Genomic DNA, 14,434 nt, shown 5'->3' on the forward strand with positions numbered 1-14,434 from the left:
TCAATTAGAAGCCAATAAAAGTAGACGTGTCCATAAAAGTGGGCGTGCCCCGTATTATCGTGAAGTTTATCCCCTCCTTTCTAGAGGTCACGCTACGCCCCTGGTATTCTCCTTGCTGTTCGTTGAAATTATCGGTTTCAGACTTTATCAGATAGGATTACAAAAAATTGTGTTCCCTGACGACCGCATGTGGCTGGATTCTATAGTATATTGTCCGGAACCGGGCAATGCTGGTTGACCTGTACTGAGAATAGGTTGTTGTTTATTTTCCGGTATGTAGTTGTGGTATAACTAGAAAAACTGTTTCGTTTTGGGCGTTAACGTGTTGCTCTATTTGAGCCCTCTAGTATAATTAGACAGTGAGAGTTCTAACGCAGTCACCATACCACTAGAATCGAGCAATACGCAATATTTTTGTTTGTTGACTGCAATATACTTGTCGATAAGAGACGTTGCTCGCTCAAGAAATGAAACATCTTTATATAACCCGTGGCCAGATATAGCTAGGGATGAATCTACTAGAGTAGTTATACGGGCAACGTTCCCACCACTTCGCTGTTCCAACGTATACGTACAGTCTTACCTACAGGTGGTCATTGTGCTGCAGCACGTACTAGCTGAGGTAGACACTGAAGAGATTCGATACACGAATCATCAGGTCATTGAAAAAAATCTCTAACTAGAGACAAACTCTAAATGGCCGCAAATTGTTACATCTCTTAAAAGTTTCGCAGTCAAAGTGTCTTACCAGATTTTCTTCAATCGTTGGCAGTCAAAGTGTCTTACCAGATTTTCTTCAATCGTTGGCAGTCAAAGTGTCTTACCAGATTTTCTTCAATCGTTGTAAGTGGCATTGACAATCGAAGGAAATCAACATGTGAAAGACTTTACTTTAGTCTGAAATGGTGAAAAAGTATCAGGGCAGTTTGAATCAAGACCGGCTCATGCACCCATTCGCACCTACAAACAGATGGTACCCAAGGAATAACAAATCATAGGTAGTTCACTTTTAAACGTTAAAAAAGCAAATTTCCAATTTTTCACATCTGACATGCGAGATTGACCCTATACAAGAAGAACTTGGTCAAGTTTGCTACAACAATTAGCTGTATACAGTCGCTCATACAACTGTAGTCTTTGAAGATCAAGGTATTTGTATTTGTATTTGCATAAAGCGCGTACTTTATGACTACACATAATTTAAAATATTACAATAAACTTAATATCTAAATTTAACAGTATCAACATCAGATTATACACTTTTATGGATTGACTGTGAAACAAGTTTGGTTATCATTGATGAAAGCTACGTGCAGCAAATACAAGTATCTAATATACGTATATGAAACAAAAAAAAAGTAAAAAAAGCATGGAAAGATAAAAATAAAACTTTAAAATACATTAACAACATTACGAATTGTCAACTCATATCACATAATACATTGCAAACATGCATCATTCTTTCTTATCGAATATTTCTGCCAAAATCGGTAAATTTCAACAAAACTGAAACAAACCAGAGTCAAAGAAACTCATCAAAAGTCAGTGTTTCAAAGTCATATCCACGGCATGTCCACAAGCGTCACTTCGTCTTCAGTGAATTCCTTGCCTTTCACCATCCTTTTGGGAGGACATGATGTGTACCCATCATTCTGCTTCAAAGCGTTCACGCGTCTGAGCGTTTCTGTAGCGGAAATACGATCATGTGGATTATCAGCAGCCATAGTATAGCAAACGTCTTGAAGCTGAATGTCAGCAACAGCCAAAAACTGAGAGTCACGCACAACTCTCTTTGCATCTTCACCTGTGAACAACTCAACGAATGTGACACCCAAGCTGTACACGTCGGCTTGTGTTGTGTTGGATCTAGCCTGACCATCAAGACTCTTCATCATTCGCTCTGGTGCAATGTATTCTAGACTGAGAGGACCAACAGAAAGCTTGTCGCTGGCAAAACGAGTCGAACCCAAGTCACCAATTTTGGCTTCCATGGTCTTACTAACCAAGATGTTAGTAGAACGAATGTCTCCGTGCAAAAGAGGAGGCTGCAGCTGATGAAGATACATCACACCACACAGACATCCCACAGCTATATCCACTTGCTCCCTCATACATAAATAGCTTCTACTTCTTCGTGAGGCCTTGATCACATCTCTCAGTGAACCTTCTAACAGCTCCATGACAATACGAAGAGGAACTTCATTCTCAATGATAGCTCCACAAATAGATAAGACATTAGGGTGATGAACACGACTAGACACGGACACTTCTCGATGAATAAATGAAGCGTTCAACTCATCAGCTCGAAGAAAATCATAAAATGTTTTGACAGCAACTGATACACCCCTCCACATGCCAACACCAACTTCTATTAATAAAAAAGTATATAGACACGTACGTACGCACGCACGCACGCACACACACACACACACACACCTAAACCTAAAAAAGCTGCCTCTCAGAGGTCGAGCCCCAGCTGTTAAGCTGGGCCCTGTGCGCTACTCATGAAACTCTGGCCCTATGCTAGCAAACTCCTGGAGCCGGGCCAGGCATTCGCAGGAGCACCGACTTGTAAATCCAACTGTGGTGTGAGCACCCAAAGTCTCACCAGGACCCCAATGGCTGATGTCACGTCACAGCCGATGGCTGCTTAGGACCTCAGTCAATGACCAGGTGCTCATTATACTCCTGAGTCAAGAGAAGTAAATGTGTGTTAGTTTCTTGCTTAAGGAAATTATGCCATAACTCGTCATCACTGTGACTTGAACTTGCAACCCTTCAAGGTTCCGGATGTAAACACTCCATAAGATAACTCTCTACCCAACTGAGCTATCGACCACACACACACACACACACACACACACACACACACACACACACACACACACACACACACACACACACACACACACACACACACACACACACACACACACACACACACACACACACACACACACACACACACACACACTCCAAAAACGGTAAAACAGTAAATGTCAAGAGCATGAATATTACCATCAGCTGGGTCCTGTATGCTACTCAGGAAAGCTAGGGGCAGCGCTAGCATCTCCTGCAGTCCAGCTAGGTACTCGCAGGAGCAACGGATTTTGACGCCAACTGAGATGTGGGCATCCAAAGTCTCAGCTGTAAGATCAGGGGCTGATCGTCAAGTCACAGTTGGTGGCTGATACGGTCCCCAGTCAAAAACCAGGTACTCATTTCTACTCCTCAGTCGAGAGAGGGAATTGTGTGTGAGTGTGAGATCCTTACCCAAGGAAATTACGCCTGTGCTCATCCCAAATTCGAACTTGTGACCTTAGGGTCTCCGATGTTTCCACTCTTCAAATGCAACTCTCAAATGAAGGTGCTACAGACACCACAAACACACCCCACACACGCGCACATACACGTGCACACGCACGCACAAACAAGCAATTAATGATCTTATCATTGTGACCTCCATATGCTCCTTTTCCTAAGCTTGTTCCTATCATAATCAAATCATCATCACTGATCTGTAAAACATGATCATATTGGCGTTGAAATTGTTGTAGCTGCTCCCTTGCTCTTTCACTTCGCTCTAAGTTTGTGGTCAAGCGTTGAATAGTTATGTAATTGTCTTGCACCTCCTGCCTCAAAGGATTGATCAGCTTTCTCTCTTCTTCCAGTGAAGCCTTTAGCTCTTCTAATTCTTCTCCCTGCTGTTGCAGCTGCCTCATCTGATCTTCTAACGTTGCACTCATTTGATCTATTTCAGTTCTCATCTGTGCTAACTGCAGTTGATGCTGTTTCTCCGTTTCTTCACGCTCCACAATAATCCTATGCATAACATTCTCTTTAACTAACAAGAGCTGCTGGTTGGCTTCATTCCTTTGTTGGAGCTTAGTGATTTCTTTTTGTAAATCATCAACTTGACTTGTCATGCCAATATCTAGAGACATCATGATTCTTCAACACAAAGCTCATTTTAAAAACAATGAGCATATTGTACAATAATCACAAAGCAAGAAATCAAAATTATATGTAGTTGTTCAAGCATCATAACGTTTATTGTACACAAGTTGAAGTATATATAGTACTACTAATCGTATCAACATTACACAGCTTAAAGAATTTACTATTACTGTGCAGCAACAAGCAACACTACTGACATAAATCATACAAGGAGTCAGTGAGATACTCAACAGACAGTATCTTAGTATTTTGATCATCTGTAACCCATAATTCTCCCATTCTATGTCATCTGTTTGTCAAGACCATAAAGAAAACAACTCTACATTCAGGATCCCAAATCAGCATCAACAATACCTCTTGAAACAGGTGGGATCGTCTATTTGTGCTTGCACTTGTGGCAATACCACAAGTGACAATACGAAGATATCAATAAACTCACACACTTACAGACTCCTATAGTACAAAACGTTGACTCCTTCTCCATGTAATGCCAAAATGTAGTGGTCAACTAATTTCCCATATCCAATCTCCTACATATGCAATCTCCACAGCAAACAAACAAATTACAGTAAGCTGTCGCTGCACATCTGCACACCTACGAACAACATCATCAGAACCCCATGCTTATACACACAACACACTCTAAGTCGACAGTGACCTCTACTTCTGGAATGCAATGTATTACACTGGCACACAGGAATACAATAAATTTCATATGGTAACTGCTACAATTTGGAACTATAATAATGCAGTGAATAATGGCTATAGTCCTTTTTAAATTAAATAAAATTACCAGTTTCATATTAATACCAACCGACTTGAAGCCTTTACGTAAATTACTTCTACATTTTATAAGTGTAAATCGCTACAAAACAGTTGACAGGTCAGATAAGAATAATTAATAATGCATCATTATAAATCAAGGAACATTATGATTGCATACCTTCTTGATACAAAGAGACTTCATTTGGTTGTGTCAAAAGGTACGCAGCTTCTTTATGCTTGTTCATCTTTCTTAAACAGTCGCTAAGTTCAAGAATGGCTATGGCATACACAATAAGATAGTGCTGTTAGTTCAGATAATTCCCACAATTTGCATATATTCACATATCCACACAACCTGCTATTGTAGATGGATGAAAAGGTGACAATTGCCTCAAAATACTCACACTTTCCCTCAGAATAGTTTGCCCTTCGTTCCATTTGTTCTGCTGAACAAGGATTTTACCCAAGCCGAACAAACCTAAAATTTTGTATTCAGTTAAAGACACACAAAATGACCACAATTTTCCTGTAAATATTTTCTAAGCACAGCAGACTGAACAACTAACTACAAAGTACACTGCTACAAGAGTACTATAAAACACAAGTTCAGAACACTTTTCCAAATTCATACCAAATTATAAAGTTTGAGTAAGTGGTCTCTCTAAGTGTTTACACTATTCTCGTCACACAAGTCGATGATCATTATTCTTCTGGTAATGTTATAGCTAGCTATATAGGGCAGCAATCGTCTTCGGCAATGGCTCCATCCTGCCCTGAGACCTGACTAAGCACATATGATTTCATTCTGATAGCAAAGAAATGAAACAAGATTTATAGCTGGATTTGTGCAAGCCTCGGCAGTAATGTCATGATGGGGAAATAGGTAGTGCATTCTGGTCTAAGGTACAAGAGTTGTGACTTTTTGTTCATGTCCCACTAAAGGAATGAAAGGAAAGAAGAGAGAAAGAGAGAGACAACCCAACACACTAAAAATACTCTGAAAGTGCAACCTTTAATTAACAAAGAAGCTCAACATCCCAACAATGGAATCGATCATTTCTATGGCAACTATTCGAAAGTCTAAGTGTTCGTTTTAGTATGAACACATTAGCAAGTACATACTGTATACAAAATGAGACTTCTGAACCACTTTCCAATTTGCTACAAATTCAGGTAGGTGGTCTCTCTGTATGTTTCCACATGTGCACTTTTACAATTTCAATTACATGAGTCAATAGTCGGTATCCTTATAGTAATCTTTATGCAATCTCATCATCTCAGATATGCTACCATCCGGTGCCTGAGATGTGATTAATAAAACGATTTCATTCTAACAGCACACAAATGAGGAAAGGTTACAGTCGTCATTTCAACAAGACTCGGCAGTGCTGTCATGTTGTCTGCTGAGGGGAGACCGAGTCGTGTTTACGTAGCAGATTAGACACATTATATTGCTCAACACAAGATTTCATAGCATATGGACTAGCTGCTAATCCAAAGAGTACCCAGTCATTCGCCGGTTACCCGTATGTGCCGGTCTCTATACGTCATGCAATCTATATTTATCTAGATACATTTACACTACATGTTGCAATTGTTAGTGTACCATACCGAAGCACTGAAGGCAAGAGTTCAACCACAGAAAAAGCCAAAAAACAAAACAAAAATAGAAATAGTAATTAAAAAGTGGGGTATTATCCCTCAATTGGACCAGCCATGGATCAAGTTCAATACACCTGTGCTATATATATAAAAAAAAGAACAAGTCTCCTAGAGCAAGCGTGTGCCAATCCTTCCACGGACTTGAAACTCTTGATGGTACACAGATAAAAAGCTTCATTGAATGAGTGTGTATGTTATTAACTGTGCTTGGCAACACTTGGTCAATAAATTAGCTTGACAACAAAGGTGCTGAAATAGCATGCATATACTCTTTTCACATTCTTCTGCAAACAGAATCCATCAGTGAACCAGCTAGATTACTTGAGCAAGGTGCGCAACTTCCCTTCCCATGCCCTGCTTTGATGTGGATCCTCCAGTGCCATGGTTGAATATATCTGGGCATCTTCACAACAAGAGTCCATAATATAAAGACTGCACAGCAAGCCAGTGACTGTGTATTCTCGAGAGTCAGTTTCATGATACTAAACTGGTGCACGTTACCTTTGTGCAGATGTGATATCTTGGAGCTTTGAGGGCTAATAAGGTAGAGATGTGTGACCAGCACAAACAAAGCAATTCATATGAATGTGTTCAGAATGCATATTATGCTAATGAGTAAAAAAGCAGTGACAGTCGGCAAAGCAGGAAAAAAGCACCAAATCTCTACTAGCATATTTAGGGTACGTATGTTGGTGTTTCTGCACAAATTTGCTAGAAACTGGTATCCAGCTCTCCATTGATGAACCACACCGCAGACTGCCATGTGAAATTCAGATTCCAGCTCTGAAAATGAGAGACACACTCAAGCCAAGTTTAGCAAGACATTGGAGAAACAGCTAGAAGAAACAACAACTTGCGACCACAAATATGGCTTTAATGAGAAATGGAAGAATGAAAGACCTTGGCTGTTCACGAGCATGGAAGGCAACATACATAGACACAGAACTGTGATGTGTTGTAAATTGTGTCGAGATTACACCATCAACTAAATGCCAACTCACTCCAGCAATTGTCTTTCTAATTGTCTCACTCTATAATTGTCTTTCCTCACAACTGTCTGAAACTTTGTTGTCAAACTGATAACCAGCGGTGAATTCATGCAGAAGGCAGCACACTGGGCACAAGACCCCATTTGGGACCACCATTGCTTTTAGTTCCTACACTTACTGGTCGTTGAACAATTTGTTCAGTGTTTAAAGTTATCTAGCTGAAAAAAAATAGTTTAGTTTAGAACAATAAAAATCATTTGCACACATGTAAAGACATGCATGCTCCTAGAGTATGTTACTTGAGTTTTTGCCCCATACTCAAGCCCCAGAGCTCTGCTCAAGTGTATGGCCCAGAAGACGAAGCTGTTACAACAAACCCTTGGCGGTAGGAGAATGAAACTTAGCTCATAAACAATGCATTCAGGGAAGACATTCTATCTAAAGATAATTTTTTCAAGTAAAAACTTAGACAAGAAGATAGAGTAATTGAGGTTGTTACAGAAAATCTACTTAAACGCCTTTCTAGTCTACTGGTTTTAAAGAAAAAGAGAAAAAGACTGTTATAAAGTAGTTAGTAATTCCTATTACAACAACCTAGGTGGAGGAAGAAAAAAGCAATCAAGTTAGTCAAGACAGAGCTGAAAACTACACTGGGACAGGAGCGCTGTAATGCTTTACTGCTTTGCACATTCATAAAGATATCTCTATAAACTATACAGCTGTGTATGTACATTTCTGCTACAAAGTAGCCACACAAAATGCTGGTTGTGAACCCCTTGCTAATGACTAATTTTAGTATAAATTCATTAGTATACAGAACTTTCACAGTGCTTTAATTATTGCTGTGCCATGAAACATATAACAATGAGTTGACAGGACAACAGCAATGGTATCCAGATACCAATCTGGCAATAATTACTTTTGTTTATGATTTTAGCTTACTTAAGCCACACCATGTCATCTGTTGCACCCCATTGTAAATTCCTAAAACTTCCATTGGTAATATAATAATCAATTACCATTCCTTTGTCTGGGCTACAATGTTTAGCGTTGGGCCATAATTTTTTTCAGCCTTGCGCCACAATGTGCACCATCACAATAAAGATGGCTATGTAAGGGGATACAGTTCCAACCAGCCTTGAAGGTCTCTTTTAATGAAGAGACCCCTTGAAACCTCCACGAGTGGAGCGGCCCATATTCTGAAGCAAATTGAGGTACTTCCTCGCAAGCCGGTGGGTCACCAAAAGGAGCCGGTAAACTCAGCATAGGACTAATACTACTCTTGCTTTAAATGTAACTAGCTTCACCACGTATCTTCTAATAAAAATAATGAATAATGGCATAATGTATTACAGACAAGTCAGAATCTTACAAAAAAATACACAAACGACATGATACAACGTAAACATACAGTGCCACAGAGAATCAAATTATTCTATTACACACTCTTCCAAGTAAAGCCAACTGACTGCATGCCTCAATATATCATACAGATCAATATAAAAGACCATCATAGATTGGCTTACTTCTGCCTCTTAAAGGGTGATTAACTGCTAAATTTGAAGTATCTCCTGACAGACAAAAAAATTGCATGGCTTCATTGTCTTTGCTTTCTGCTGCAAAGCACTCAGCAATACGGCAATGAACTGAGCAAACAAAATAACCAGAATTATTAAAAAACAAATCCCTTGTTTACTGTCTCTCACTTAAAGCAGTTTGGTGCACCAAATTCATTGGATCTTGTTTGTCAAGAGTCATTGCATCATTGAGTATTTTCTCAGCCTGACTGTAGTGTTTTTGAAGCATGTATACTTGTCCCAACTCACTCAGCACTACACAAGACAACAACCAAATCAAAGTACGTCAAACCCTCAAATACTCTGAGAAATTCAATAATTATCTCAAAGTCTATATCATGATGATCATCATCATCACACCACCACCACTGCCCCACCTCTGCGACCACCACCACCATCATCACCGCCACCACCACCATCATCATCACCATCATTTAATTTAACAACATTGTTACAAATAATCATTTACAGACACTGCAAGTCACAGGACTGGAGCTCATTACTTCATAGCCTATTTGGAGGGCATGCGTGCAGCCAACAAAAAGAAAGTGCTAGGGGCATTTAATAACCAGTTATCCTATCACCATATGTTTGACTATGTCAATCTCATAGTAGTTATCACAACTGCAGCAAGTAAGTTACAAAATCAACAAATTTAGTTACATAAGTCACTCGCAGCTATGCAAGAAAAACACATCCATATTTCAGAATACGTCATACGGCCTAACTGTTTCTGACATTTCCTATTCCGTTTGGATGGAAACTTTAGTTGTCTTAAGTTAATTAAGTCTGTGAGTGTAACCACCAGACGTGAAAATGAGATCTCCTTAGTAATCGAACCACAGACAGCAGACACAACACTTCTATATTTTGTCAACAGACTCTACATTAAAATAAACTGTGTATATATCACTATATATAAACAATATTTCAGTATGTTAAATTCAAGAACATTAACATCAAATAAAAACTGAAGAATCTACTCTCTATTGCAAAAGTGTTTCATCCAATCCATCAGGTTAACTCTGCAAAACAGACCAATTCATAAGCTTTCTGTTTTCAGGTACAGTTGTTATGGTTATGTAAACGAGTTATTAGAAACTTGTTTTATTTTATTGATTGAAAACCTACTACTATTCAACTGTCAAGTGAATTCAACATAAGAAGTCAAGTACAGATAGAAAACACATGGTCAGCCGCAAATAATAGGAAAGTGCCTTAATTAATTGAGAAGACATAATTGAAGAATCAACATTCTTGTACACAATGTTAGTTTCATCTCTGTAAGAAATTCTAAAAACTAGAAGTAAAACACCTTACCTCTTGTAACTTTACTAATTATATTTACCTCTTGCCTTGCTTGTCTGCATTTTGATGCCATCAGCCCATTTAATAGACTGCTCCAGCAGATCTGTCACTTCTTTTTCGTTTCCTTCATTTAGCTTCACTGCAAAAGCCAGCAATGCATAATCTACTCATACAAAACAATTATTAGATACAACAAAACAACATTTCACAAAACAGACTCACATAAGGCCTTGATAGGGTTGTCAACCTTGATAAGTATAACAGCAGTAACTTGTCTTAACTGGTCTTCTGCCTGTGTACTTTGAAACTGATGCAAAAGACATTCTGCAATGTCACAAACAACTGCAAAACAAACATAAATTCTTAATTCAAAATTGATATGAATAAAACAGGAACAGATGACTAATTAAATGCAACAAGAAACATATGAAAATACTGATACAGAAAATTTTGAGACAATGATGTCATCTAACAGTCCTACGTAAATCTTCTCATGAGCGTCTCATGAGTATCTCTTAAGATTGGTAGGCGGTCGCATGAGCAAACATTCATTGACAGAGTTCAGAAAATCGCATGACGAGTTGCATGAGGAATATCACATGATGAATCGCATGAGGAAACGCATGAGAATCGCACGAGGAATCGCCTAGGAAGTTGCATGTGGAATGGCACTATCTTTGATCGCATGAGCATCTGCATGATCGACGTATACATCAATCGTAGGAGTTTCGCATGAGTCCGATGCAAGTGTTTCCTGTTCTTAGCATCTCAATGACCTTGTGACTTCCTCTTTCGTCGTACGTGTCGGAATGTACAGCAAGATCCACCTACGACAGCACACCCTCTGCAGCTTTTCTCAAAGTCGTCACAGAAAGCTGTCTGAAAGAAAGTAGTACTCTAGGGTTAGTGTTTCATGCAAACGATCTAGGGTGTCGTTCCGTTATAGGCGAGCTCTCTGGTGTCGTGCATCGTGCAGCTGCGCAAGATCATGAGCAGAAACTTGCACACGTAGATTACCTTACAATTCAGCATTTTTCACTCCATAGCGATGGTAAGAACACTGACATCTGGTTCCCGACAGGCAGTCATGCCTACAGATATAGAATTCCCTCGTCTATTCTGCAGAGTATGTGTCCTGTTAAATTCAGTCTGGGTGTTAAATAAAGTATCCGTTTCAAATTCAGCCTTGCGTTAAAAGAACAATGTATAATAGTGTCCTCAATCACTTAGTTAGGTCTAGACTTTTTAACATGCATACCATTCGCCCCGACTGTTTTTAACAATGTACACTGTTAAATTCAGTCAGATAGCGTGCGTTAGATGTTAGGCAAAATGGCCACTTCTTCGTTGAACTGCAAACGACATCCGCTCTCATTGCTTCGTAGGGTAACATGCATGACCTGTTTTAGCGTCTTCAATAGACAGTCACATCAGCATAGTACGCTCCTGCTTCGCGTTGGTTACTGCGACAAGTTCAAGGAAGCTCCAGACGATATTTCAGATTGCTGTGTAGATGTGCGCGTGTCAACCGGACTTGCACTATCTAGAGACGAACTAACTAGAGACGAATTCAAACTGTGCAACAAATGTGCAAGAAAGATTTATAGTATAGCGTTCTCTAGCACGGACTAAATATAATAAAAAATTTATCATGGAGTAAGGTTAGTTAAATTACACTAAGTAACGTGTACAATGTTGAAAGAAGGTGCCATTTTGTCTAACGTCTAACGCGCACTATTTGACCAAATTTAACAGTGTACAATGAAGAAAACAGTCTGAGCTAATGGAACGTGTGTTAATTAAGAAAGTTTACACCTAATCAAGTGATCAATGAAATTATTCTGCATTGTTCTTTTAACAACAGACTGAATTTAACACCGATACTTTATTTAACACAAGCTATGAAGAACTCAGTCAGTGTTAAAAGAGTCTGTTAAACATGTAGACTCATTTTAATTAACACGTTAAAAATAGTGTTTTAACAAAACACGTGTTAAAAGAGTCATTTTAACACTGACCGAATTCTTCATAACATCCTATGAGGAATTGAGACAGTGTTAAAAGAGTCATTTTGACAGCTACTTTGTAAAAAGACTCTTTTAACGCGTTAAAAAGAGTCTTATTAACACCGACTGAATTCCTCATAACACATGCAAAGTTGAAGATTTCTTTGACTTAGTCTGCTATGCGCCTACATTGGCGAGATGGATAGCATGGGCGACCAACTGAAATTGAACATGTCCAAAAGGTCTCTACATGGGACATTGATGAGTGTACATAGCACTTGGAAAAAAAGGCAAGTCAGAGGAATATCTAGTCCTTACCATCAGTCATCTAGCGTACGTTAAATTCAACTATACTCATGCAAAATGCTCACGCAGAGCTGAATTACTCATGTGGAGCTCAAATACTCATGCAGAACTCGAACGGACTTACGTTTGATGCAAAGATCATGCGGACTAGCCTGTACCGCATGAAAATCAGGATAATCTCATGTGGAAGTGGTTGTTTCATGCAAATTGCATGAGGAACTCACATGGACGCATGACGATTTTACATAGGGTGCCATGCCGTTGTGACAAGTTGCACACAATTTTATCAGTTCATGGAGCTACACAACCATGTGAGTCAAAGACTGTTCTCAAAGGATCATCCAACATGTACTACAAATACTACAAACATACTTGCCCATATCAGCAAGTGTCTGTCAGTTATCTGTAAAGGTCTTCTAAAGCCTCATGTCTAACATGCCACATTGATCTACCAACGACAATCTACCTATCACGTATTAGTTACCTAATACTGCAGAGTCCATTACTTAACCCAACACACTAAAATGCCATTTCAACATGCTACTCACATGACTCATGTGACCTTTACAAACCATTCACTAGTACGTGCATTGCTTGACTCTCAATTAATTAAATAAATAAATAAAACTTATATGACAGAAATAAATATGTTCTACTGATCACCTCTTGCAAAATCAAGTTCATGATCACACTCCAGACTTTGATAAATTTCCAGTCCCTCTTTTAACCTCTCAATCGCATCTTCATACTTTCCTTGTTCCTTTACAGATCGTCCCAAACAATGCAAGGCTAAATTAGAGACACAGCAACATAACAATTATATAGTCATATCATCTCTTCTAGTTGTCTGTTTACACTGTGCAAATACCCTCCCATCATCTTCACCTGCCACCCACCCAACATACTAAAACACTAGAACCTCTAACAATGCTAGCTTATCATCTACAACTTTCACAATTAACAGTTGCAACACATGTACATTTGGCATGCTGTTTCACATAAATTTGTTGGCTATATTGCTATACCAGATCTATTCTGATATTACCTTAGTAGTACAAGATCTGCTACTGTATAAAACCTAGTTCTACTGTAACTACTCTAGCTGTCTAGTTAATATCTATTATAAGGTGAGCTGATGCATATAAATACACAAAATTATGGCCTACAAAATAGCAAAGACATTGAATTGCTTAACACAAAGATGAAACTTGCAAACACAATAAGTGTCAAAGTAAACACAACAGCACCCACACATTAACTAAAATTACCACAATTAAGTTTCTTATCTTCATCATTCAAATGTTATTTTCGCAATGAATTTGTCAAGACATCATTTGTTGACTTGTCTATCTTGACTGTCCTATTCACAAACTGATATCTCAACAATTATTGTTTGCATAAACAGTGTGAATGAAAATAGCTCTTTTTTTCTACTGACATTATAACTACAGCATCAACAATCCAATATCATTCTATAGCAATATTTACATACCCCATGAACTAAGTTTAATGTGGCTAAATCATATCTAATTAAGAGTGAACGTGCCTGATGTAGTTGATTCCTGAAACTAAACAAAAATTTACCTAAACATAGTCATTTCATTGCTCTCCTCTCTAATGTGCTTAAACTATATATGATCTTGTGTAAGGCTCAAAGAATATCTGTAATGCACAAACTAAAAGCACAGAAAGTTGACATGACTAGACCTGCATCTTTACAGAACAAATCTACAAAACTTGGAAATGTTCCATGCAGTTTATTGTAGAATAGACAGACAGTCCAATCAACATAGAAACAAAGAAAAACAAATTTGTACAAATCAAGTAATGCAACTTTACAGTATTGTGTCTATTTTGATAATGT

At 38.6% G+C, this 14,434-nt stretch overlaps 1 protein-coding gene across 1 annotated transcript; it reads right to left on the reverse strand.

Annotated features, from left to right (window-relative positions):
• Positions 1-1,173: 1,173 nt before the first annotated feature.
• LOC134188208 (probable serine/threonine-protein kinase DDB_G0271682) lies at positions 1,174-11,420 on the reverse strand. Its single transcript, XM_062656408.1, has 8 exons — positions 10,481-11,420; positions 10,299-10,421; positions 9,080-9,205; positions 8,900-9,019; positions 5,078-5,200; positions 4,901-4,999; positions 3,461-3,934; positions 1,174-2,368 (listed from the first exon to the last, which is right to left on the reverse strand). Exons 2-8 carry the CDS (start codon positions 10,318-10,320, stop codon positions 1,557-1,559), a joined length of 1,776 nt encoding a protein of 591 aa, XP_062512392.1. The 5' UTR covers positions 10,321-10,421; positions 10,481-11,420; the 3' UTR covers positions 1,174-1,556.
• Positions 11,421-14,434: the final 3,014 nt, after the last annotated feature.

The sequence above is a fragment of the Corticium candelabrum genome, chromosome 12, assembly GCF_963422355.1.
Source record: "Corticium candelabrum chromosome 12, ooCorCand1.1, whole genome shotgun sequence".
NCBI classification, from domain to species: Eukaryota; Metazoa; Porifera; class Homoscleromorpha; order Homosclerophorida; family Plakinidae; genus Corticium; species Corticium candelabrum.